At 37.8% G+C, this 27231-nt stretch overlaps 1 protein-coding gene across 3 annotated transcripts in view; it reads left to right on the top strand.

Moving 5' to 3' along the window:
• col11a2 (collagen, type XI, alpha 2) overlaps positions 1-26857 on the top strand; it is a 58155-nt gene extending 31298 nt beyond the window's left edge. Inside the window, exons 9-65 of one of the 3 annotated variants that reach the window (XM_052135945.1) lie at positions 347-400; positions 684-725; positions 1697-1759; positions 1964-2038; positions 2531-2617; positions 2716-2772; positions 2907-2960; positions 3120-3173; positions 3324-3377; positions 3825-3878; positions 4121-4174; positions 4790-4834; positions 5002-5055; positions 5652-5696; positions 5822-5875; positions 6061-6105; positions 6306-6359; positions 6562-6606; positions 6925-6978; positions 7354-7398; positions 7471-7524; positions 8050-8157; positions 8330-8383; positions 8477-8530; positions 8997-9041; positions 9136-9189; positions 9286-9330; positions 9434-9487; positions 9571-9624; positions 9722-9775; positions 9916-10113; positions 10282-10335; positions 10611-10718; positions 12009-12116; positions 12261-12314; positions 12398-12451; positions 12611-12718; positions 12815-12868; positions 13036-13089; positions 13427-13480; positions 13591-13644; positions 14090-14197; positions 14281-14334; positions 14464-14517; positions 14619-14672; positions 14974-15027; positions 15123-15230; positions 16840-16893; positions 17050-17211; positions 17399-17452; positions 17579-17614; positions 17793-17846; positions 17942-18221; positions 18310-18422; positions 19545-19613; positions 19997-20233; positions 24552-26857. In XM_052135945.1, coding sequence (XP_051991905.1) covers positions 347-400; positions 684-725; positions 1697-1759; positions 1964-2038; positions 2531-2617; positions 2716-2772; positions 2907-2960; positions 3120-3173; positions 3324-3377; positions 3825-3878; positions 4121-4174; positions 4790-4834; positions 5002-5055; positions 5652-5696; positions 5822-5875; positions 6061-6105; positions 6306-6359; positions 6562-6606; positions 6925-6978; positions 7354-7398; positions 7471-7524; positions 8050-8157; positions 8330-8383; positions 8477-8530; positions 8997-9041; positions 9136-9189; positions 9286-9330; positions 9434-9487; positions 9571-9624; positions 9722-9775; positions 9916-10113; positions 10282-10335; positions 10611-10718; positions 12009-12116; positions 12261-12314; positions 12398-12451; positions 12611-12718; positions 12815-12868; positions 13036-13089; positions 13427-13480; positions 13591-13644; positions 14090-14197; positions 14281-14334; positions 14464-14517; positions 14619-14672; positions 14974-15027; positions 15123-15230; positions 16840-16893; positions 17050-17211; positions 17399-17452; positions 17579-17614; positions 17793-17846; positions 17942-18221; positions 18310-18422; positions 19545-19613; positions 19997-20233; positions 24552-24698 — 4203 coding nt within the window. In that variant the 3' untranslated portion in view covers positions 24699-26857. The remainder of the gene's footprint in view (positions 1-346; positions 401-683; positions 726-1696; positions 1760-1963; positions 2039-2530; positions 2618-2715; positions 2773-2906; positions 2961-3119; positions 3174-3323; positions 3378-3824; positions 3879-4120; positions 4175-4789; positions 4835-5001; positions 5056-5651; positions 5697-5821; positions 5876-6060; positions 6106-6305; positions 6360-6561; positions 6607-6924; positions 6979-7353; positions 7399-7470; positions 7525-8049; positions 8158-8329; positions 8384-8476; positions 8531-8996; positions 9042-9135; positions 9190-9285; positions 9331-9433; positions 9488-9570; positions 9625-9721; positions 9776-9915; positions 10114-10281; positions 10336-10610; positions 10719-12008; positions 12117-12260; positions 12315-12397; positions 12452-12610; positions 12719-12814; positions 12869-13035; positions 13090-13426; positions 13481-13590; positions 13645-14089; positions 14198-14280; positions 14335-14463; positions 14518-14618; positions 14673-14973; positions 15028-15122; positions 15231-16839; positions 16894-17049; positions 17212-17398; positions 17453-17578; positions 17615-17792; positions 17847-17941; positions 18222-18309; positions 18423-19544; positions 19614-19996; positions 20234-24551) is intronic. The other 2 variants (XM_052135946.1, XM_052135947.1) reach the window with 2 other exon arrangements.
• Positions 26858-27231: the final 374 nt, after the last annotated feature.

Raw genomic sequence — 27231 nt, 5'->3', positions numbered from 1 at the left:
GTGGACAAATGGGGGTTGTTTGGACCACTTTTAAAATGTTTTAAATAAATATTTCTAAGAATCAAGAAGCTTTGTTAATAATGTGAGGATCTATAGTACAGTAAGTATGATCGCATAATACAATGCATAGACTACATAAACAAGAAACCTCATAGGCAATGTCAACAAACATTGTCAATCAAACCAGTATCAATCAATCAATCAAGTTCTCTTTTAAAGATTTGCATTCCTTTTAAAAAATGTTTTTTAACTGTGTCCTAATTGCTCTATTGTTCTACCTTCTGGTGTCTTCACTTATTGTGTATTGACTGGACTCTATTTTGGGTTACATATCTGTTTTCCTCAGGCCTCCGTGCTAGCCCTGAAGGGAGAGAAGGGAGAGCCTGCTGTCCTTGAACCTGTAAGCATCATTTTTATAATGGCAACTTCAATAAAACTTTAGCTCTAGCCGTTATGGCAAGTATTAACATTTGGAAATAGCAAAGGCAATGATGCTACAAAGTTGCAACCACTGCATATGTTCAGACTGTCTTTATATAGTAATTCATTTCAGGGCACCAGAGGGTGCTTTTGTAGAATAAATAAGTGGTGTATAATAACTAGTAAGTCATTTCTAAATGTATTATTGCATTTGTGAACGTGTTATAGCTGTCTTTAATCTCTTTTTTTTATCACCCTCACAGGGCATGTTGATTGAAGGACCACCTGGCCCAGAAGGACCAGCAGTTAGTGCACCTTTCCTTAAATTTCTGATAAATTAGCACGTCCAGACCTCAGAAACATCCAAATTATTCCCCTTTTCTGATTTCTTTAACCAGGAGGAACCTATAATATAATTTAGAGAGAAAAAAAAAACACATTTTACATACACTGATCAGCCACAACATTAAAACCACCTGCCTAATATTGTGTAATATAGGTCCCCCTTGTGCCGCCAAAACTGCGCCAACCCGCATCTCAGAATAGTATTCTGAGATGATGTTCTTCTCACCACAATTGAGTTACTGTAGACTTTGTGTCCATTCTCTTCCTTTCTTATCAACAAGGCATTTCCATCCACAGAACGGCCAATTACTGGATGTTTTTTGTTTTTGCCACAATTTGGAGTAAATTCTAGAGACTGTTGTGTGTGAAAATCCCAGAAGATCAGCAGTTACACAAATACTCAAACCAGCCCATCTGGCACTAACAATCATGTCATGGTCCAAATCACTGAGATCATATTTTTGATGGTTTTATGGTTTTGATGGAACATTAACTGAAGCTCCTGACCCGTATCTGCATGATATGATGCACTGCTGCCACACGATTGGCTGATGCCAGGCGGGCTAGTTTGAGTATTTGTGTAACTGCTGATCTCCTGGGATTCTCATGTCTACGGTAACTGAGATAACCGCTCTGTACAGTTGTGTTGAGAAGGATATCATATCAGAATGCTGTTCTTAGATGTGGGTTGGCGCTGTTTTGACAGCACGATGGGGACCTACACAATATTAGGCAGGTGATTTTAATTTTGTGGCTGATCGGTGTATATATACTTATACATTTCAATTAACTACTGCTAGCAAAATGGGCATTTAAATTTCATGATTATGCTTGCTGGTTTGTGTAAAATATACACTGTAATTACGTAAAATAATATTTTATTTAATATAAATGTAATAAAAATAAATTAATTTCTGATTCTCTATGTTAGGGTCTCCCTGGCCCCTCTGGCCCGTCTGGACCTCCTGGTTCTGTTGGTGATCCAGGTGAGAGGGTGAGTATGTATCCAACGTTTTTATTTTTGACACTATTTTCTGAGTGTGTTGCTGCATACATGGTGATGCATATTGCTTTACTAAGTTTTTCAGTAATTCCCAGTGCAGTTTTAACTCCAGTGCTTTACATTTATATTGTGTTAACTGTAGTGAGAAGTACTGCATATAGCATGTATTTATTTTTGATTTGGTTGTGTCTACAGGGTCCTCCTGGTAAGGCTGGTCTACCTGGAGCAGATGGTGTCCCAGGACCTCCAGGAACTTCAGTCATGCTTCCTGTAAGTATACTGTCCTCTTTCTCTCTTTCACCCAGCTCTATTTTACCATTGTTTTGAATCACTCTCTTCTGTACCTACATACATATATACATAAAAACCACTTGACTTGATATATTGTTACCATCCATATCCTACTCTACTTCAATAACCAGGTCTCTAAAATTGTAACCTTTGGCAATTGTTGCAAACTCTATCCTCTAGTTTCACTCTATTTGTCATGTATATTTTTGTAAATGCTACCACTTATAGTAATGCTCAATGCTCAATGTTCACACAGTTTTCACACCACTAGATGTCAGCCTTACATAATATTTAAGCAATTGATATATGTATTTTGTGCTTGTTAAACGTTTGCTTTTATTGTAGTCTAGTTTATGAAATATTTTCTAAACATCCAAAAGTTGATTGAAATAAATGTAGTTTATGTCAAGCTCTTAATTTGCAAATCTCTCTCTCTTTTTTTTTTTCCTTTTTTTTTCTTTTTTCCTGTAGTTCCGTTTTGGACAGAGTGGGGGCGACAAAGGGCCCATGGCCTCAGCACAGGAGGCTCAAGCTCAAGCCATTCTGTCTCAAGCTCGGGTTAATAATATATTTTTACTCTACTTTCAGCAATTCATTAATGATTGATTTATTCATGAATCTTAATTATGAAATTAATGTAATCTTCTTCTGTCTAGCTTGCTCTGAAGGGCCCGGCAGGGCCAATGGGCTTTACTGGCCGTCCCGGACCTTCGGTAAGAAGAAAATGTAATTCAATTTAATCAATGTATTTATTAGTTCATTCATGTACACTGTGGATAACTTAGATTGTGTTAATAATGTTATTAATGTGATTAATGTGCTATTTTTGTACTAACATTTATAATAGGGAACACCTGGAAGTCCTGGGTTTAAGGGAGAGAGTGGAGACCCTGGTCCTCAGGTAACCTCCTGTGCCGTTATGACTCTTGGTCATGTTCTCAAGAATATTAGAAGGACAGCATTGTTCATTTATTATTTATGTTTTGTAACACAAACAGAATCTAAAGAAACAACCTTCACATTTCAGGCATTTATCATGTGTCCCTCCTCTGTTTTGTAGGGCCCCAGAGGTCCTCAAGGGTTGTCTGGTCCTCCTGGCAAAGCTGGTCGTAGGGTGAGTCTACTTCAATTTATCTAACTTCCATTCTGTTGATAGAAGTGTTTGTTGGGATTGTTATTCATGATTGTTCAGAACATGAATGATAGCTCACTAAGTGATCTGACTTTTGCCAAGCGAACAATAGAAACACCACTCTTTCTACAGGGTCGTGCCGGTGCGGATGGGGGCAGAGGAATGCCAGGAGAGCCCGGAATTAAGGTTGCGTAAAGCTGTGTTTTGTGTGTGATACATTGTATTATTATATTTTTTTATATTTTATTTCAGCTGTATGTATCTAATGTCTACTCCATGTAAATGACTTAGACCCAAGGGTGTAGCCAGGAAATTACTTTTGGGTGGGCCTCAATAAAAATGGATGGGCCAAGTTTTCGGCCCCAATTTTTTATCATATTTTCATTTACAGCAGAGAAGCAGCACATTCAAACAGTTATTTCACACTTTCAGAAAACAGAATTCATGCATTTTTTATGAACTATTTCATGAATATATATTTTAAGTCAAAGAATAATCTCTAATATTCTGGGTGGGCTTGGGTCTAACCAGGCCAAGCCCGGCCCATCCTTGGCTATTGCTTAGACCTTTGAGTCTTTTGGGCAAGCATCCTCAACTCTTAAGTCCTTGTATGTGTGTGTCTTTCTTTATTAGGGTGACCGTGGCTTTGATGGCCTTCCTGGTTTGCCTGGTGACAAAGGTTATCGCGTAAGTGCTGGCATTTTTACTTCTTTGTAATGTTAATAACTAACTCTGTTCCAAAACTTAGACAGCATGTGCCAATTTCTTTTGGACCAAAAGTCATCGTTGCTTGTATCCTTCATGGAGAAGACCAGGAAACTCACTAGGATTTAGAATAGAGCTAAAGAATGTTTAATATCTACATTCAAACAAATTAAATAATAATACAAAAAATAATAATAATTGCATTTGTGTCTTGTTTTATACAGGGTCAAACTGGAGGAATGGGACCCGCAGGACCCCCTGGAGAGGATGGAGAGAGGGTACTTCTCAAGTATTTTGTTTTTCTATTGTGTTATTACAGTAAACTGATAGTAGCCAGTTTATAGTTCTTCATAGTTTAGTCATGACAACTCTCGGAATGATTTAGCATGTTAATGTGGGTGTGACATATTGATTGGATATTGGTGAAGTTAAGCAACTGGAAATGCAGCTGCACAATTAGACAAACACAAGACATGCTGAATCAAGCATGTATGACATGTATAGACATAAATAGACATAAATGCAATCCCCATGTAGCAGAACTAGAAATGTGGTGCTGGGGAGGTGGAGGGTTTCAGAGAAAACTCTCCAGAAAATCTCTGACGTGCTGCAGTAAAACTGGCTTACTCGCAAACTAAGCAAATTTAAATGTTGACTATAAAAGCTGATTGGCTGCCAGATATCATGTCAAAGGATCAACTTACAACATGTAAGCTGATTGGCTTCACATATCATGTGTGAGCAAGCTGATTGGCTAACAGATAACTTAATTTGTGCCAATCACACATAGGTCATTTATTTAAGCTTTTCAATTCTTAAATATCTTCTGTGAAACATAAAAATTGTGACCTCCTGCTCTTTATTTATTAATTTATTTAATTTCTAATTTTCAGGGAGATGATGGAGAGGTCGGACCCAGGGGTCTTCCAGGCGAACCGGTGGGTGTTTTTGTTTGTCAGATACTGTACACACATAAGACAGTGTATATGATATTATAAGCCTGTTTAACTCGTATTTGCGCTTCATTTTGTGCCTTATAAGGCTCTGTGTTAATTGTATTTTGTAGAATTGTTGATGAGCCATGTCTATCTCTCTCATTCTGTAGGGGCCCCGTGGTTTACTGGGGCCTAAAGGGCCCACTGGACTTCCTGGACCTCCTGTGAGTACTCATCGAATTAATTCAACTTATTTGAATTTATACATGTGTGTGACAGAGTGGAGGGCGGAGGGTGGGGCCGGGACCTGATTTTACACACCTGGTCCCTTATCAGGCTAATCAAGCCTCCGAGAGGGATAAAGGCAGACTGCGGATGGTGGTGCGACAGAGAGAGAGAATGTTTATGGGCAGCTGTCTGTCATATGTGTGTTTGTGTCTTTTTGTTTTGTTTTATATTAAAATATTATTTATATAGTCAAGCCGGTTTTCGCCTCCTTTCCATTGAACTGCTTTATATGGGTGCCGAAACCCAGGAAGAGTGTAGAGCGGAGGAGGGCGGGGCCGGGCTGTAACAACACACGCCCTGCCCTCTGCCCTGTCACATTGTGCAATAAGTAGTCTTATAAAAATAGTTAGTTTTTAATTGCTGTGGTTGTGCACCATGCTTACTCACAAGTTAAAACACAAAAAGCACAAATTTGTACCAAGGATCTGCAAATCTTCAGCACACAGTTATAAACAGAAGTATGATGATATTTGTGCATGGATATCCAGATGTTTCCTTTGCTTAATTTATCAATATTATCTGCCTCTTTCAGGGTGTTCAAGGAAATGATGGTCCACATGGTCCAAAAGGAAACTTGGTAAGTAAAACAGAGTTCTCTGGTGTTCATCTAGAAGAAATAAGACAATTAAATGACATACAAAAAAAACATGTAATGTCGCTCCTCATTTATACATACTCATTCTCTTTGTCACTCTTTTTAAGGGACCCCAAGGAGAGCCAGGTCCTCCAGGACAGCAGGGGGCCCTAGGAACACAGGTGAGGGATGACTAATTGTTCACCTTAAATTGATTACAATCAAAAGACAAACCCTCAGAACCAATGCACTTTCTTACATTCTTAGATCATTTGTTTTCTTAAAGTATAAGACTTTAAAAAGTATTACTCTTTAGGAAAAATTACATTTGAAATGTATTTGATATTCATGCTTTTCTGTGCAACAGGGAACGTCTGGTCCACAGGGGCCTCATGGTCCACCAGGAGAGAAAGTAAGTGTTTATCCTGTCAGAACGCAGAATGCAGAAATGTAAATATAATAATCGTTAATTGTGCTTTACATAATGTGCTCTATGCATCCGATAAGAATATATGAACATACATATTCAGTCGTATACAGAGATCATAATGTTTTCAATGCGTGTGTCTTTAGAAGTGAAAATGTTTGCCATTTTTGTATGACTTCTAATAGGGACCCACTGGAAAGCCAGGTTTGCCAGGGATGCCTGGAGCTGACGGTCCAGCCGTAAGTGTTAAGAGTTTTTTTTTTAATTAGCTTAAAAACAGAAGTCATGTTGGTTTGGTGAATTAATAACTTTCATTTAGTGTGAATAAATAATTCTAGATCAATTCTCTGTGTCTTTAATGTGCCGCTACAAAAATTATTTTGAGAACATTGTATGAGGTATTACATCCTGTGGTAAATAATGTTCATGTTTATGCCACAGGGTCATCCTGGAAAAGAAGGCCCTGGTGGAACCAAAGGAAATCAGGTGTGGCCACTTTGTTTCATGATTATTTTGAAATCTGTTTTGTTTGTGCACAGTAAAGTTCTTCTTAAGGAGTTGTAAAGTAAACTTAAATAGAGGCAAACTGTTTTTAAACCTTTTGTATACTTCTGATGTAAAATTAACATCAGAGGATCTATGCAGCAATCTATCAAAACAAAGGTATATAATAAAGATATGTTATCATATTGTAAAGAAGTTTGGAGCCTAACCACAAATAGATTTGATTTGTCTTTGCACATCCAGCAGATTTTAGAAGTACTAATGTTAAAAAAATATGTTTTTATTATTGTTCATATTCAGGGTCCAAATGGTCCTCAGGGGTCTATTGGCTATCCTGGCCCTCGGGGAATTAAGGTAATATATTAAATATATTTAAATATTTTTCTCTATTTTTCTAAAATTGATTTTCTTTGTTTTTAATTGCCTGTTATTGTCTTGATTATGGCACTGCAATAAAAACATGGGAGCAATTTTGTTTTGATTTAAAATTGATAATATTTACATAAATATTCACTACAACAAATTAGTGATAAAATGATGCAAAATAAAATATATAAATAGACAATTTTTTGTATAGGTATCTATCAATAAAATATTTACTTTGTAAGTTTAGAAATTCCTACTGATTTGATTAATGTCTACTCTTAATTGTTACACTGACATTTGGTGTCTGCCATGTTCATAAATGTAAATGTAGATAACATGGTGAACATATCATGATATTCACAGGGAACTCAAGGTATCCGTGGACTGAAAGGTCATAAGGGAGAGAAGGTAAGTGTCATTTGTCAGCATAAATAACAATGTGTCAATCAGTATATGTTTACTTACAAAAAATTTTTTCAGGGAGAGGACGGCTTTCCTGGAATCAAAGGAGACTTTGGTGTAAAGGGGGAAAGGGTATGCTATATATAACATTACACATCAGTTAATAGAAGCTCATCAATTAATATGATATTCCTGAAAATAACTTTCTGTGATACAGAAGAAATAAAAGGGGTATAAAAGTTGCTTCAGGTGGCAGGTTGACAGTGGCAGTACTTTGCCCATTACAACTGCCCACAGAACTTTGTGATTCTGCCTTAAATTAGCTCATATAGTACTAGAGTAAAGGGATAGTTCACCCAAAAATGTATTAAACTTCTGTGAGCATTTACTTATCCTCATATAAATTCAAACCTGTGTGACTTTCTTTCTTCATGGAACACAAAAGGAGAAGTTTGCCATAAGTGAAATTGAATTGGAACAGGTGCTATTGATCTCCAAAACAATAAAAGTAGTTTATATGATTCATATTGCAAGTCACTTCACGTGAAAGAAGCTTAAGTCGATATTAGGTGAACTGTTCTTTCAAGAATATAATTTTTTACATTATACCACGTCTATGAGTTTAAAATTAGATGTATCATTGTTGTTCACTAACAGGGAGAAGTGGGAGTGCCTGGCCCTAGAGGAGAGGACGGTCCTGAGGGTCCAAAGGGTCGTGTCGGCCCCCCTGGTGAGATCGGTCTACTCGGCGTGGTGGGAGAGAAGGTAACTTTGAATATATAAAATTGAAGATGCTTGCTAACTTTGTTTAATGCAATTTGGACTTTCAAATTTTATATTTTTATATTTACTGAATAAAAAAATGTATATGAATTAAATAAAAAAAAATTCAAATATTTAAAGTGTTGGCTGGCATAAATGATTTATGTCATTCCAGGGTAAACTTGGTGTGCCTGGACTTCCAGGTTATCCCGGAAGGCAAGGAATTAAGGTAAACCCAAATGGTTTTATATGATTTACAGCTATAAGTCTTTCCTCAAATTGACCCGTTTTTTTTTCATCAACGTGATGTTTGTATTTTTAGGGCTCCCTTGGTTTCCCAGGGTTCCCTGGTACAAATGGCGAGAAGGGTGCAAGGGTGAGATTTCCGTTCAACTTGACTCTTGATTGTTTAGATCGATTGGGCCAAACAGTTCTCATAACCATGCTGTTCCATACCAATCTGGGTTACCTTTTCATTTTCCACTGAAGTGCTGCAAAATCAGGATGAGAATAAACTGACTGGGAAAGTGACCAATCATGAGACGCCATGTCACTAATCAAACCATACCAAACCGTATTCAAGTGGAAATGCTACTGCAGCCATTACTCACTGTGCTCAGAACCATTTAGCCTGTCTGATGTTAGTAGTTCTGGTAGAACAAGCATTTAGCCCAGTAATCGTACACTTTGGCGAATTGTTCAGGATTTGTAGGCTGTAAGCATTTAGCATGAATGCACATGCAAATAGAATTGTGTTTCTATATGTACTCTAATAATGTATAGAATTACACAGGCTTTTTTGGCAAAAAAAAAAAAAAAAAGAAATTTCTTTCCTTTTCTAGGGTTTGATTGGAAAACCTGGAACAAGAGGACAAAGGGGGCCAAATGTAAGGACCTGTTTTCTTTGATCATTTCATTCATCATCTGATAAAGGTCAATTCTTAATTCTGCCATTTTAAGACTTTATTCTTATATTTCTAGGGTCCCAGAGGTCAGAGGGGACCACGTGGGTCAACAGGAAAATCAGGTGCTAAGGTATAAACAATATATAATATATCTTGTCATCATCAATATTATCAACAATGAAAAAATTATATGTATATATCTGATTGGTTCATTCTGATGTTGTAGGGTGGATCAGGAAGTGACGGGCCTTCTGGACCAGCAGGGGAGAGAGTATGTTTACACGAGCTACCCAATTGTATTATTTTATTATTTACTAGATTTTGGATTGAGATTTTATTTAACTATTTATTTAATGTTTACACATTTCTTTCAGGGCCTGCCTGGAATCCAAGGTGCAAATGGATTCCCTGGGCCAAAGGGACCTCCTGTAAGAGACTGTTTATCAGTTTTATCATATTCAAACTTTCATATTTCTATATTGACGATTGACCTGTCACTTGATTTGTGAAGGGACCCCCAGGGAAAGATGGTCTGCCTGGACACCCTGGACAAAGAGGCGAAGTTGTGCGTACCTTTTTTTGGTTTGTTTTATGCATCTTAAGTACTTAAATGTACAGCTATTTTAAATTGGGTGGTTTTGGTGGTTTTATTGTTTTCTTAGGGTTTCCAAGGCAAGACTGGACCACCTGGGCCACCAGGCGTGGTTGGACCACAGGTGAGTTTTGTTCTACCATCAGTGGTTGAAACAGTGTTCATAAATGATCATTCATTAAATTCCTTCCAGATCAAGTTTTGTAATCAGTTCAGATATATATTGAACTATACAAGCTTTACTCAGATCTAGTTCTTGTTTAGGGTCCCTCTGGGGAGACTGGTCCCTTGGGTGAGCGTGGCCACTCAGGACCCCCAGGACCACCTGGTGAGCAAGGTCTTTCTGGGCCATCTGGTAAAGAGGGAACCAAGGGAGATCCTGGTCCTCCTGGCGGCCCTGGTAAAGACGGACCCCCTGGACTGAGAGGATTCCCAGGAGAGAGAGGACTGCCAGGAACACCGGTAATATGACATAAACTGCCATCATAGATACCATGATAACTGCTCTTAGGTGTCATATATTTAACTTACCCTATAGAACAACATCTCATCTTTTCTAGATATATTTGATCACTAAACCTGATTTATAAACCCAAATATGTTCTAACTCAATATGTATGTATTCCATAGGGCACCGGGGGACTGAAAGGAAATGAAGGTCCTGCTGGACCACCTGGAACTGCAGTATGTTCCTCATAACCATCATATTATTGAAATATCAAGAGCAGAATACACACTTTGATTACAGACCAAGCCAGACAGACTGATGTCAAATTTAGAGCTGTGCCGATACAATTATATATTGATAGATAATTATTTTTTCATACATTTTATCAATACTTAAAATTTACATTGCAATATGTCACATATCGTATTATCAATATAAAACTAAATTCATAATTGTTTAGGAATCATATGCATGTCTTTCAGTCCGTTAACTAAATTACATTTCTGTGCAGGGGTCTCCTGGAGAGAGAGGACCTGCTGGCACAGCAGGCACTGTCGGCCCACCTGGACGCCCTGGACCTCAGGGACCCCCTGGAGCTGCAGGAGAAAAAGGAGTGCCAGTATGTGTCTACCTAAAGTTTTTCACATAAGGAGCATCAAAAATATCTGGAGTAGGACTGGGTAAAAATATAGATTTTCCAATGCATTGCGATCTTCATTTGAATGATCTCAATATCAATTCTTAAATCCCTAAATCTTAAATCAATCTCATACTATATGTTCAACTCTCTCTACTGCATATTAGACCAAATTTCTCGCTATGCAATTAAAAAAATGTCTGTGATTTGCCACTGGCTGGTAAATGTTCAGATTTCACTCACCAGTGATGCTGTGTGTTTAGAGTTCAAATTTGGTTTGACACGTTCTTTGTGTCCAAAGTCAAGATGCATGCCATCAATTAGTCATTGTCATTTCTGTTCTTTACCATCAAATGTTGATCGAAAACAGCAAAACGTTAACATTTAACTCTAATCACTAATGGCACAGATGAGGGAAACAAAAAGTCCTGTCTTGTTAAAATGAGCTCATTTACAGACACTCTTTACAGTAATGCCGGATTTCTTAAAGAGACAGTACCAATGTTTAGCGCTTGTTCTACAAATCAATGTAAATACTTGTAAACAGTATAAATTATGCATTAAACATGTAACAAAATATAATAATGCAATATAATATCATATTTATTGATGTAATGCATGGATTTGTACATTTAAAAAAAAAGAAGCAGCTAAAATGTGACCAAAATGATAAAAGCAAATAAAATACAATTTTAAAAATGAATGTTTTCATAATGTAACTAGTTAGATGCTCCCCTGTATAATTAACAGCATAAGCTGGGAGAGAATTTCTTTCATATGCAAAATGGACATTATATCTGAAATGTACCCATATGAATCGATATTGAATTAAATAAAAATCGGAATGTAATCGAATCTGGAAATCTGTAACAATAACCAGCTCTATTCTATTATTCTAGTATTTGGACATTTCAACTACAAATGTATGAATGTACTTGCATTAGATAACAAAATATAAAGCTAAGTAGCATCTCCAAACAAATGATTCTAGGGCTTTTCTCAGAACTAACTTCACTTTTATGAGCCACTTTTGCAATTGCTTTTAAGCGACTGGTGCAAAAGCTATTTTAAGAGGATGTATTAAGCCAGTTCACCTTAAGTTTGCACACATGTCCTAGCAGAGTAACCACAGGTGTAGTTTAGAACATTAATTGTGGACATGTTCCACTAACGTTTCATCAACCAGAAAGTGGCCAAATACTTTTATCTTAAATAAGATATAGTATATCTATTGTGTTATCATTTAAGACCTAACAAACTTCCATTTTAAAGGGAGAGAAAGGCCCAATTGGTCCAGCTGGTCGTGACGGCATCCAGGGTCCAGTTGGTCTTCCAGGCCCCGCTGGACCTCCAGGTGTTTCTGGAGAGGATGGAGACAAGGTAATTGATCTCTTCATATCTTCATCTCAAATCATCAGAATCCTATGGATGTTCTTGTCAGAGATCAATTCTGTTTAACTCTGCATTATTAATTGATATTAATAAAACTAATTCTATATTATTTTATGTATGTTTTGTGTATAGGGTGAGGTTGGGGAGCCAGGACATAAGGGAGCTAAAGGATCCAAGGGAGAACATGTGAGGAAATTACCATCAAAACATTGAAAATTGTTGCATGCTTAACAATATCAGTCTATAATCAATTATTTGGATATTTACAGGGTCCTCCTGGACCATCTGGACCACATGGTCCTGTGGGACAACCTGGTGCAGCTGTAAGTGAAAGGAATCTCTTGAATAATCATACATACATAACTAACAATGATCAATACCAATTTGATGGAAACAAATGCAAGTCAAAATGTTGTATTGGTTTATAAGCATTTTCCCCCCTAAAACATGCTTAATATCTAACCCATTTCAACCCTCTTCAGGGTGCTGATGGGGAGACAGGTGCAAGAGGTCAGCAAGGGCCATTTGGTTCTAAGGGTGATGAAGGATCAAGAGGATTCCCTGGGCCTCCAGGCCCCATTGGACTGCAGGTATTGTAGCAAAGATTTAGTTTTATTGACTCTTATCAATTAAACTTTATATAATGGATGCTTGGTTTCTATTTGTTCTTCATTCATGTCCTTTAGGGTTTGCCAGGCCCTGCAGGAGAAAAGGGAGAGACAGGAGATGTTGGGCCACTGGTGAGCCAAAATGTTTTGATTGAAAGACTCATAAGCATGTAAAAGGAACATTTCCTCTGTATGTGACATTTTAGACTCAAATATGACTTTGAATCGCCTTCGGGTGAATGTTTCTGTTTCCTTTTAAAGTTCTTTAAGTCTTTGTATTTTTCTGATTGTTTCTGTAGGGCCCTCCTGGTCCACCAGGACCACGTGGTCCAGCTGGTCCTAATGGTGCTGATGTGAGTAACTTCAATTGTACCTGTAATATTTGACAGTTATCACAGTTTAATGTTATAGAGACTTTTTGTAAGAGATAATGTACAGACACTTGGTCATTATCACAAAATGATCCCAGACAGGACAATCAGGACTCAAAGTAGATACCACTCATTCACAATTATCGGTGTCCTGGGACAGCGGTCAATTATACAGTTTAGTGGACATTATAAATAATATTTGAGTGTAGAATGCACTTATTGACCAATCAGAATGTATTCCAGACAGCTTTGTAATAGATACTGTATAAGTGTCCTATGATATGTGAATGGTTTCCATTGCTGTTCCTCCATTCTGCAGGGCCCTCAAGGTCCTCCGGGAGGATTGGGTAATCCAGGTCCAATTGGAGAAAAGGCAAGTTTAGAAGAGTTCAGATTGGTGCATAGATGTTGACCGCATGATTGACAAGATGTAGTTCTGATTTACAGCATATGCTAACTTTTATTTCTATATTATAAAAACAGGGTGAGCCTGGTGAATCTGGACCTCCTGGTGTTGGTGGAGAGCCAGGAAAAATGGTGAGAATTGATGCTTTAAATTGTATTTTAACTAATGGTTGGTTGACCGTTACGGATTTTTCAATGCCCAACGTCAATACTGATAACTAGAGAGCAGAGTGGCCAATGTATATATGATATAAGCTAATACAATTTAATTATAGTTATTGAGACACATACAGTATATATGTACATATATTTTACACAATATTTACTTGAATTTCAAAATTATGCATTATTGGCTAAGCTGTTGTTAGATTTTGGAAATAGCACTTCTTTTTATCAGCCAATGCTTGTAATCTCAAAATGGCCAATTATTTGTTGATTTATCAGCCTGTCCACTATATCGGTCTGCCACTTGTTATAGCCATAATATTAATCAACAATCGCTGAATCTCTTAAAAACCCTTGTATTAAGACACAGGTAACACCTTATTGGTTTTCTGTTCATTTTATCCAATGACAGGGTCCCAGAGGAGAGCGTGGTGAGAAGGGCGAGGCTGGGCACCCTGGCACATCCGGTACTCCTGGTGGAAAAGGCCCCGGTGGAGACGACGGACCCAAAGGAAACCCTGTGTGTATTTGTCATGACATATCCTTGAAACAAGAAATAGATCTATCCATTACTATTTCATTCTTGATTTTTGTCTTTTTAAGGGTCCTGTTGGTTTCCCTGGTGATCCTGGACCCCCTGGTGAAGTTGGACCACGAGTGAGTTGAGCCCAGGCTTGGTTTTGAATTGGTCATGACGTTATCATTTGTATACATCTATTTTACAAATAGCTAAAAGCTAAAACACCAAACTGGAAGTGTTGACTTACTTTCTGAGCTCTCTTACAGGGCCAAGATGGAGCAAAGGGAGAAAGAGGAGAGGACGGTGAACAAGGAGAAGCTGTGAGTTACCATGCCCATATCTATAAAATACACATCCTAGAGATACTGTGTTTTTTCAAGGGTTTTCAACATTAGTTCATTAAGTCTTTGTTTGGCTTTAGGGGTCTCCTGGACCAACTGGAGAGAACGGACCACCTGGGTCTCCTGGAAAGAGAGTAAGATAATCTAGATGTACAGCAGTCTAGTGTAATATACATTTAGGAAGAGATGCTATTTATTGTTTTTATAAGGCTCATTAATGTTGTTTCACAACAATTTTACATAGAAAATTGCATTTCACTGTAAAACTGCAAATAGGTCATTTAAATCTGCTCCATTGATATCAAGTGCAGCTTTCAGCAATAATCTTAAAGAGAAGTTTGTAACACTACATCTGATATGCGCACAATATTATAAAGGATCCTAGAGAAAATGCTAATTTCTGAACTCTAAATCGTGTTAATGGTCATATTTCAGGGTCCTCCGGGAACAAGGGGACCAGAGGGCCGTGAGGGAGAAAAAGGAAGCAAGGTAAGACAATGTCATCCAGAGAGAATACACCTGCAACAAACAAGTTCTCCACAGTTCTTTTCATTATATCATGTCACCTTTTTGTATGTTCTTAGGGCGATCAAGGTGCCAATGGCCCTCCAGGAAAGACTGGCCCTGTGGGGCTGCAGGGTCAGCCAGGAAAACCAGGAACTGAGGGTCTAAGAGGGTTGCCAGGATCAGTGGTAAGAGACACAAAGCAGACTGCCTAAAACCGCCTTAACTGTAGTAACATTCCTGTAAGACCCAGCCTCTAATGGCTTATTGATTGTATTATATGGCAACATCAATATAAGACACCAGTATTCAAAAAACAGTTGAACTTCACATTTATAATCGTTGTAATTAAACCATTCTTCTGCCAAGTAATATAGTTCTTAGTACAATATTAGCCTTTCTATAGGCAGTTTAGGGTTGCTGAGCATTGTAGCAACTTGCCGTATTAAAGGAAAATACTGGGTTCAAAATAAGTTAAGCTCATTCAACAGAATTTGTGGCATACTATTGATTACCAATATATATATATTGACTTACCCTTTCTTTTCTTTAAAAAATATCAACAATTCCTAAAATGACTGTAAAAATGGCAATTTAAACAACTTTACAGCTAAAACAATAAACAAGTTTTAACATAAGAATTAATGTGTGCTTTTATAAAATTATAAGCTTCACATTACTGCCTTTAAATCCTCAAAAATTGGCCCCATTAATTTCCATTTTAAAGAAAATGAGTTTAAATAATGTTTGTGTTAATAAACATTACTCCACAAATGCTGTCGTTTGAGCTTAACTTGTATTAAACCCGGAATATTCCTTTATTATAAATATGCATGAACAGGTTTGTGTTTATTGTCATTTTACAAGGTCTTTGAATGCGTCTCATTCAATCATTAATTGAAGTTAGAATTATCTGTTTAACCTCTGTTTATAGACAAAAACTAATATAACATTTACCAATACGATCTGACTATATATATATATATTAGGGCTGTCAATCGATTACAAATTTTAATCAAATTAATTACATGGTGTCCCGATTAATTAATCACATTTAATCGCATATACAAATATTTGCTGAGAAAGCCCCTCATATAACAATAATTAAATATATAATGATGAAATAATTATACATAGTTATTTTTAAATATTAAAAATATATATATATATATATATATATAAATAAAATAAAACAGTATTCAGATAATTAAAGTGCATTACATTCTTGTAGCAGAAGAGTTAATAATTAATAAGACAATATAAAAAGTGGCTTTAGAATACAATGTATTGTTTACTACCATATTATTGATCATTAGTCAGTCATTGACATACAGTTCACAGCAATCCATTACACAAGTGAATTTGTCAATCAGTTGGAGATTTATTATAAGGGCTTGTTTAAGGACCCGTCAATTTACACCTGTGTCAGACATGCTTGTGTAGCTTCTCGGGTGCGTTGCATCATAAAACAAAAATGTTACGCATGTTTGTGTTGCTGCTGCTGAAGGGTTGTTTTGTTCACTGTATAAACTTTGTGTTGCCACACAGCTGAAATTTCACATACTGCCCTCTGGAGAAAACAGGTGGTACTACAAGCTGGCATTTTTCAGGAATCTTCCTTATTACGGTCCGGGGGCATTGCGATTAATTGCATGAATTTCTTTAACGCGTTATATTTAGTAAAATTAAACGCACTGAATTAACGCGTTAAATCGACAGCCCTAATATATATATATATATATATATATATTTGGGCTGTCGATTATTTATTTTAATTTGGTTGTTCATGTATTTCAGGGTGAGCAAGGTTCTCCAGGACCTGTCGGACAGAAAGGCCCCCCTGGACCTATGGTGAGGCATTCTGTATTATTAAATATACAGTAATGAATTGAGTATTGTTATTCTGTTGCATTCTACAAGAAATGATACCTGAAAAACACTAAGAGTAAAATACAATTACAGTTTCTTGAAACGTATTCAATACCAAATTGCTGCTTCTTCTCACAGGGTCCTCCAGGTTTACTTGGTCTTCGTGGTGACCCTGGTGCTAAAGGTGAGAAAGGACATTCAGGTATGATCGGTCTGATTGGGCCTTCAGGAGAACAAGGAGAGAAGGGAGACAGAGGAATGCCAGGCCCCCAGGGATCCCATGGACCCAAGGGAGAAACGGTAAGGAAAGTCTAGTGAAGTCCTGCATACATCAAAATCTGCAGAACTTTCATCTGGGCCATGATACATGCGAAACTATCTCTGTTCAATACCACATTCCTCAACAACACTTTATTTTTAGATAGAGTGTGATGTTCACTAAATGTAAGCGTATATATTTTTCATGTCTTAATGTGTTGCATTTTAGGGTATGTCTGGTGGAACTGGCCCTCTCGGCCCTGCCGGTCCTGGTGGTATGCCTGTGAGTATCGTTTTAACTGATTTCTTGATTTTGTAGACAAATTTGAGCTCTGAAGCAGCAAAGTGATATTGTCTCAAAACATTTATCACTTTGGTTAAAGCTGAATGGATGTGATGTTTCTTACAGGGTCCGAGAGGTATCAAAGGAGCTAAAGGTGCCACTGTGAGTAATACTTCCTTAAAAATTTATACTCAAAATGTAATGAACTAATATGAAAAGTAGGCTATACCATGAACTATTTTACATAATGGGTCACATTATACATAGTTAGAATTATACATAGGTCACATTTTGTCATTTTACACTAGAATTACACTCATTTCTTTTCTCTGTGGTACAGGGTGGAGCTGGTCCTAAGGGACAGAAAGGTGTACAAGGTCCACCAGGACAACCTGTGAGTTTTATCCCTGTTAAACTAGCTGCAAAACATGCTGCACAAGAATTCATTGGCCGTGAGATTGAATTCTGCTTCACTTCCTTTCACTTTAGGGTCCCCCTGGAGATGTCATCCAGCCGCTGCCCATCCAGATCCCCAAGAAGTCCAAGCGCTCCATTGATGCCAGTAAGATGCTCTTTGAGACTGATGCTGAGGCTGCCGATGCCGCAGGCACAGCGTCCATGACCGGTAGTGAAGGTATGGAGGAGATATTTGGATCACTCAATTCCCTTCGCCAGGAGATCGAGAGCATGCGATTCCCGCTGGGAACGCAGGAAAGCCCGGGCCGCACCTGCCAGGACCTCCACCTCAGCCAGCCAGACTTGAAAGACGGTATGATTGCCGTGGTTACTGTGTGATTGACACATTCCATAACCAGTCAAAGGTAGTTTGCAATCTATTCAATTATTCTCTCATTCAGGCGAGTATTGGATTGACCCAAATCAAGGCTGTACCCGAGACTCTTTCAAGGTGTTCTGCAACTTCACTGCCGGTGGGGAGACTTGTTTGTATCCTAGCAAAGCAGTAGAAAATGTAAGACAAAAACCCCTTTACATGTGTGTATATGTACAGTATAGCTGAGGCATAGCCTGTCCATTATCAGTTTTATTGTAATCATAATCAAAATGTTAGGTTAAAATGTATATGAATGTACAAGCGAATGTGTATATTTGTGGTGCAGTGAGTGATCACAATTTAATATTTTTTTATTTGTCTTCACTAGTTTATTTAAGTGATCGTAGTGTGACAAATTAATGTTTAAACATAAAAATATTCCATGTAGATTCTCAATTAATGTAGTCATAAAAAAATGCACAATAAAATAAATTAAAATGCCGTTTAAAATGTACATAATGTCACACCGCAGGACGTATCAACTTCCCATATGTACGTTTACATCATGTTAAGACTAGTGGTTAACCAATATGGGGATTTCAATTGCTGATACCGATATCTAGAGAGCAGTATGGCCAAAATAAATGCAGATAAACACAATTTAGCATAAGCAAATCAGATCAGAACACTTATTTTTTGCAATATTGACTGAAATTTGCATAAACTTAAAAATAAAAAAACAGAAAGTGTTGGCTATACATTTACAAATCTACTGTATTTTTTGATCTTGGAATTAACACGATGTAAAGTTGACACTTCAGTTAACCAGCCAAGAAAACATGGTTATCGGCGGATGCCGGTAATCGCAAAATGGTCAAATATCAGACAATTAATTGGCCTGGCCGATATATCGGTCTATCACTAATTAAAGCTGAAGTATGTGACTTTTTCTCTGTTAAAATACTTTCTCTTATTCAAGTTTAATATGCAGAGACAATTATTAGTCAGGTAAACATTTTTGAAAACTATAAGCACTGTGTCTCTGTGGCACTATGAAAATTTCTCTGTTTGTTTCGGGCGGCCAGCTTAGACATGGCCCAACAATGTTTCTCAGCCAATGGCGTGAGTTGGGGGCAGGACTATCTCTTTGTTTGTCCAACGGCATATGGAGGGGTATTCACAAAAGCTGTTTTGAAAACTTTGTTGTTTGGTGGCGCTAGTGTCACAGAAATGTCATACTTCAGCTTTAAGACATCATCTACAATCAGGACTGATCTAAATTTACGAGTTGTATTTAACTTGTTTTAAATTCTCTCATAGATAAAGATCGACTCTTGGCCAAAGGAGAAGCCTGGGTCTTGGTACAGTCAGTTTGCTGAGGGCAGCAAGGTAAGTGTCCCTTTTTCCCTGTTTAATTTAAGTCAAATAAATGTATACATGAACCAAAAGCTCTTTTACGATTAAGGGCTGTTCACACAGAAAGCAACTGAAAGTCATTCATTTTCATTGAGATTTGGCCATTTGAGTTTACATGAACGACATCGCATATAAAACAAATTTGAGCTGAGTTTAACTTTATGCAAAAATGCAACAAAGTAATGTGCCAACTGCCAGTGGGAGTGCCAGTAGTGGGATACTGCAGATTTGAATTGCTGGTTGCAGTTTAAATGCCCTTTTAGACAAAATAAATAAATAAATCTGTGCTGCGCAAATGATCACTTTATCAATACTATATTGTGAGCCATGAAATAATATTTTTTTTGTTATTTTAGCTTTCATATGTGGACTCAAGTGGAGAACCTGTGGGTGTAGTCCAGCTGGGCTTCTTGCGGCTGCTTAGCGTCCAGGCCCGGCAAAACCTAACCTACCACTGCCACCGTTCAGTGGCCTGGGCTGACCGCACTGCAGACGATGGCTACCAGAGGGCGCTGCACTTCCAGGCTGCCAATGAAGAGGAGCTCAGCTATGAGATTAACCCATACATCAAAGCCCTCGAAGATGGCTGCTCCGTAAGTCACCTCATTCAACTAATAAATAGGCAAAAGATGAAAAAAATATTTATTATATATATATATATATATATATATATATATATATATATATATATATATATATATATATACACTCACCTAAAGGATTATTAGGAACACCTGTTCAATTTCTCATTAATGCAATTATCTAATCGACCAATCACATGGCAGTTGCTTCAATGCATTTAGGGTGTGGTCCTGGTCAAGACAATCTCCTGAACTCCAAACTGAATGTCAGAATGAGAAAGAAAGGTGATTTAAGCAATTTTGAGCGTGGCATGGTTGTTGGTGCCAGACGGGCCGGTCTGAGTATTTCACAATCTGCTCAGTTACTGGGATTTTCACGCACAACCATTTCTAGGGTTTACAAAGAATGGTGTGAAAAGGAAAAACATCCAGTATGCGGCAGTCCTGTGGGCTAAAATGCCTTGTTGATGCTAGAGGTCAGAGGAGAATGGGCCGACTGATTCAAGCTGATAGAAGAGCAACTTTGCCTGAAATAACCACTCGCTACAACCGAGGTATGCAGCAAAGCATTTGTGAAGCCACAACATGCACAACCTTGAGGCGGATTGGCTACAACAGCAGAAGACCCCACCGGGTACCACTCATCTCCACTACAAATAGGAAAAAGAGGCTACAATTTGCAAGAGCTCACCAAAATTGGACAGTTGAAGACTGGAAAAATGTTGCCTGGTCTGATGAGTCTCGATTTCTGTTGAGACATTCAGATTGTAGAGTCAGAATTTGGCGTAAACAGAATGAGAACATGGATCCATCATGCCTTTTACCACTGTGCAGGCTGGTGGTGGTGGTGTAATGGTGTGGGGATGTTTTCTTTGCACACTTTAGGCCCCTTAGTGCCAATTGGGCATCGCTTAAATGCCACGGCCTACCTGAGCATTGTTTCTGACCATGTCCATCCCTTTATGGCCACCATGTACCCATCCTCTGATGTCTACTTCCAGCAGGATAATGCACCATGTCACAAAGCTCGAATCATTTCAAATTGGTTTCTTGAACATGACAATGAGTTCACTGTACTAAAATGGCCCCCACAGTCACCAGATCTCAACCCAATAGAGCATCTTTGGGATGTGGTGGAACGGGAGCTTCGTGCCCTGGATGTGCATCCCACAAATCTCCATCAACTCCAACATTTCTAAAGAATGCTTTCAGCACCTTGTTGAATCAATGCCACGTAGAATTAAGGCAGTTCTGAAGGCGAAAGGGGGTCAAACACAGTATTAGTATGGTGTTCCTAATAATCCTTTAGGTGAGTGTATATATATATACAGTGAGGAAAATAAGTATTTGAACACCCTGCTATTTTGCAAGTTCTCCCACTTGGAAATCATGGAGGGGTCTGAAATTGTCATCGTAGGTGCATGTCCACTGTGAGAGACATAATCTAAAAAAAAAAATCCAGAAATCACAATGTATGATTTTTTAACTATTTATTTGTATGATACAGCTGCAAATAAGTATTTGAACACCTGTCTATCAGCTAGAATTCTGACCCTCAAAGACCTGTTAGTCTGCCTTTAAAATGTCCACCTCCACTCCATTTATTATCCTAAATTAGATGCACCTGTTTGAGGTCGTTAGCTGCATAAAGACACCTGTCCACCCCATACAATCAGTAAGAATCCAACTACTAACATGGCCAAGACCAAAGAGCTGTCCAAAGACACTAGAGACAAAATTGTACACCTCCACAAGGCTGGAAAGGGCTACGGGGAAATTGCCAAGCAGCTTTGTGAAAAAAGTTCCACTGTTGGAGCAATCATTAGAAAATGGAAGAAGCTAAACATGACTGTCAATCTCCCTCAGACTGGGGCTCCATGCAAGATCTCACCTCGTGGGGTCTCAATGATCCTAAGAAAGGTGAGAAATCAGCCCAGAACTACACGGGAGGAGCTGGTCAATGACCTGAAAAGAGCTGGGACCACCGTTTCCAAGGTTACTGTTGGTAATACACTAAGACGTCATGGTTTGAAATCATGCATGGCACGGAAGGTTCCCCTGCGTAAACCAGCACGTCAAGGCCCGTCTTAAGTTTGCCAATGACCATTTGGATGATCCAGAGGAGTCATGGGAGAAAGTCATGTGGTCAGATGAGACCAAAATAGAACTTTTGGTCATAATTCCACTAACCGTGTTTGGAGGAACAAGAATGATGAGTACCATCCCAAGAACACCATCCCTACTGTGAAGCATGGGGGTGGTAGCATCATGCTTTGGGGGTGTTTTTCTGCACATGGTACAGGGCTGACTGCACTGTATTAAGGAGAGGATGACCGGGGCCATGTATTGCGAGATTTTGGGGAACAACCTCCTTCCCTCAGTTAGAGCATTGAAGATGGGTCGAGGCTGGGTCTTCCAACATGACAATGACCCGAAGCACACAGCCAGGATAGCCAAGGAGTGGCTCTGTAAGAAGCATATCAAGGTTCTGGCGTGGCCTAGCCAGTCTCCAGACCTAAACCCAATAGAGAATCTTTGGAGGGAGCTCAAACTCCGTGTTTCTCAGCGACAGCCCAGAAACCTGACTGATCTAGAGAAGATCTGTGTGGAGGAGTGGGCCAAAATCCCTCCTGCAGTGTGTGCAAACCTGGTGAAAAACTACAGGAAACGTTTGACCTCTGTAATTGCAATATTAACATTGATTTTCTCAGGTGTTCAAATACTTATTTGCAGCTGTATCATACCAATAAATAGTTAAAAAATCATACATTGTGATTTCTGGATTTTCTTGTTTAGATTATGTCTCTCACAGTGGACATGCACCTACGATGACAATTTCAGACCCCTCCATGATTTCTAAGTGGGAGAACTTGCAAAATAGCAGGGTGTTCAAATACTTATTTTCCTCACTGTATATATATATATATATGTGTGTGTGTGTGTGTGTGTATGGGCAGGTTTAAGTGGTTTACGAGGACTTTTTTTATGTTACAAACAGGTAACTACAAGGGTATTATGCTATAAATTTGGTTTATGAGGACATTTCTAGTGTCCCCATAATTTAAATAGATTAAAAAACATTTTAAACAATGTTTCTTTGAAAATGTAAAAATGTAGAAAGTTTTTTGTGAGGGTTAGGGTTTGGGGTTGTGTTAGGTTTAGGGGATAGAATCTGTAGTTTGTACAGTATAAAAATCATTATGTCTATGGAGAGTCCTCATAGGGATAGATGCACCAACGTGTGTGTGTGTGTCTGTGTGTGTGTGTCTGTGTGTGTGTGTGGGTGTGCGTGCGTGCGTGTGTGTGTGGGTGTGCGTGCGTGCGTGCGTGCGTGCGTGCGTGCGTGCGTGCGTGTGTGTGTTAATTACAACTAGTAATAACGAGAATTTGGTTAATATGCTGTCTACCCAGTTAGCACAACTTCAAGTCGTGAAGAGGTTGTGATGATGTTCTTACTAAGTGTTCTTCGTACAACAGAACAAACAAAAATGTAGCATTAATGTTGCAGAAACGCTGCAAGCACTGTTTTTGTAATGTTTTTTATTGTCTCATGTGCTCCTTTTTTTAAAAAAAAACAGGACATTTCACAAAGTTGCAGTTTGGTCTGGTTATGTTTTCTTTATAAAAAAAAATATTATAATTTTTATAAGTAACATTTATTTAAAGTAGTTTTTATTCTACTTCAACAATGCCTTGTCAGCAACAAAAAAATATCACACTATAAACACTTATTTCATAAAAATTACTGAACAACATTAGTTAACATGAACTAGCAAAAAACTATTATTTTACAGGATTTATTAATTTTGTTTAATGTTAATTTCAACATATATTTTTTTATAATAACATTTTACATCAATTATGAACAACAAATTATTACAATTTTTTATTAATTAACCAACATTAATTAATACTGTAAAAACAACTTCATTGTTAGTTCATGATACTGAATGCATTTACTAATCTTAAAATATAACCTTATTGCAATGTTACAAAAAAAAAACCTTTACACATTTTATTTTGGTTTTATAAGAAGTTACATTTGCAACTAAAATGTAATGATTCTCAAACTCATTGGATGGGTTGATTTAAATCTAAAAACTTAAACTGCTAATTATGTCTTGGTTTCATTATTTATTTCGTTTTAGGTGTGTTTTCTAGAGTTTTAGAAACTGCAGTGTAACCTTACGGCAACCTAAATGCAATGTTGATAATGTTTGGTCTTGCTGGGTAGTTGCTGTTATATTTATAGCTACACTTTTGTTTGTTCTTTATAATAAGGTATTTAATCCTTCCACTCAAATGTATCTTTCTTTTTCACTCACTGCAGTATCGTAAAGGTTTCGACAGGACAGTGCTGGAGGTGAACACACCACAGGTGGAGCAGCTCCCTCTGCTGGACATCAAGATCTCAGACTTTGGGGAGGACAATCAGAAATTTGGTTTTGAAGTGGGACCTGTCTGTTTCCTGGGATAAAAACACACACATGCTGAGGGCAAGGGGAATACAATCACAAATACAAAAGACACACACATTAAGCACACACACACACACACACTTATTCATCCACTTGACATAAATACAACCATGTGCCAACACTAAAAAAGACATTTGATGTTAAGTTTAAGAGGTGGGACACATACATACATTTATACATACACACGTTGTTGTGAAACAAAATTGCACACACATGTACATGCCCAGGGAAAAACACTCCCAGCAATGGATGGACAACAGAGAAGAGAGCCCTGTCGAAGCGTTCTCGCAAGAGAGGACAAAAGATATTGACGAATGTGGAGGTGTTTTAAGACGCGTGACAGAAGTGTGTTCGAGAAGATACGACTGCCATAAAGCGTCAGCTTCTGCAGAAACGCCTTCAGTTCCAGCCCCCTCTCACCTACATCTCCCCTCCTCACTGTTACTCTTCCTACCTCCATGCCTGATTGTTCCTTTTATAGTCCTGTGCAAGCTCCGCCCCTTCCTACACGTCACTTCCATATTACCATAGAAAAGAATCTGCAGGTACAAAACTTCAAACTGAGGAATGGATGAATATTTCAACTACAAGGTTAAGCCATTAAATGAAAAATAATAATAATAATAACCCTTTCGGTGCTGTAATAAAATCTTACTAGCAATGTAACTTACTGAACGACTGTTTCTTGGGCCAAATATATGCAATGAAAGCCATTAACAGTGTAAAGTTTATTGAACTTGATATTGTTGTACATTTATTATAGATTGATGAAATCTGTGAGAATTTTGAATTCATGCCGTGAACATGCTGCCAACTTACCAGTCCAGTATTTATGGTGAATAAAAGTTAAGCTGGTTATTGTTCCTCTACAGGAGCAATTATATCTTCAGCCTTTTAAAGATGAGGCACATGCAGATATGTACACATATGCCTTTAGTCTAACAATCTTTCAAGGTTGTAAATGACTGAATGCACGCTTTGTGTAATTTTGACCCACAGCATTCAGAACTTGTCAAACGTTCATCATTCACGAGCACAGTGTTCAGGCTGGAATTGTGCATTAGAAGCATTTGTACAGAAATAATGAGATTGTATTGTATTTATTTTGTGAAACAAACAGGTGCTCACTAAAGAATGACCAAAACACTTGCAGTACAAAGTCATGTGGTATTTCATTTGTAATTATTTACTGTAGATTTCTCATCAGCCTATTAAATATGTCAATTAAACTCCAAACAACAAGTCTGCCATCTCCGTATGATGTATACTTGCTTGTGATCAGTTATTGGTGATATCAGGTAGTTGCATTATTTCAAAGCAGTTCAGATGCATCTGGCTCAGGACAGTTTAGTGCATGTGAAGATGACCAAAAGACCAACATGTCTTTATTTTCAGTCAACAGTGGCGAAGGGACAGAGGAAAGAGAGGGAAGGAATCTGATGATGGTTGGGAAATATGGTTTGCTAGTTTTTTATGTATTTTGTTTTCTTTTTTTAAAACAAAGAGATGGAAATGAAAAGCTACAAAGATTATTTGTGAATTAAAAGTTGTTTGTGTGGGGTTTTGTTTTCACAAGGACAATACTGATAGCATTGTTTTTGTCAGTGAAAGACACAATTTCTCTACTAAATATGGAAATATGGTGCTAAAACTTGTTTTGTAAGTACTTAAATCTGTTTCTGTAATATATAATCTATTTAAAGAGCTGTTGGACTCCTTTGTTTTTCTTTACTCCATTTATTTCCAGTTAACTTGTCAATATTGCAACGTGTTTTTGTTATTATTTGGTCTGCCTGTTCATTTTTCTTTGCCAAATTCCCATTTTACATCTTATTGTAATGGCTAACCAGTTACCCCAAAAATGAAGATCTCCAACCCACAGCAGATGTCTTCTCAAGTCTCAGTGAACCAATGAGACGAATTGCATGAAATCTGGCCATTTTCCTCCAAACACCTTTCTAAAATTCTTAAGCTAATAATAAATGGTCATGTTTCACTCGTCATTTTGTTTCAGTTCTGTTCGTTTGGGTTTTGAACTGTTACCTGTCTTCATTTTCTGACGATGTTGTTTTGGTCCAGACTTTCCCATTAAACCACACATCAACGCGTTTCCTCCTGTGTGAACATAATTGTTTTTGGGTTAATTGGGTTGAGTGTAAAATAAATACTCACACTGGCTTTCAACAGTAGATAGGAGTATGTTGTCAGCCTGACAGGTCACCTGTATCAATGTGAAAAGTTAGTAAAAATAAAATTGGTAAAACAGGAGAACAGCCTATTTCTAAATGAAATCATAAACATTTCTTGTAGCTTTTCTGCTGAAGAGTCTGTTCAATGCAAGATCAAGCAACATCAATGCTGACTCCAGTAATATATCGACTGTCATCAGACGCCATAAACGCACATGCATCAGCAACTTCAGCAGAGAGAAAGACAAAGAGGAGTAGGAGACAGAGAATATAGCTAAAAGAGAATCTGAAAACATAAACAACAAAATGACAACATGCAGAATGCAGATGTCAATCTAACGTT

Source organism: Xyrauchen texanus, chromosome 10, assembly GCF_025860055.1.
Source record: "Xyrauchen texanus isolate HMW12.3.18 chromosome 10, RBS_HiC_50CHRs, whole genome shotgun sequence".
Lineage (NCBI taxonomy): Eukaryota > Metazoa > Chordata > Actinopteri > Cypriniformes > Catostomidae > Xyrauchen > Xyrauchen texanus.
This window is presented reverse-complemented; position numbering and strand designations above follow the sequence as displayed.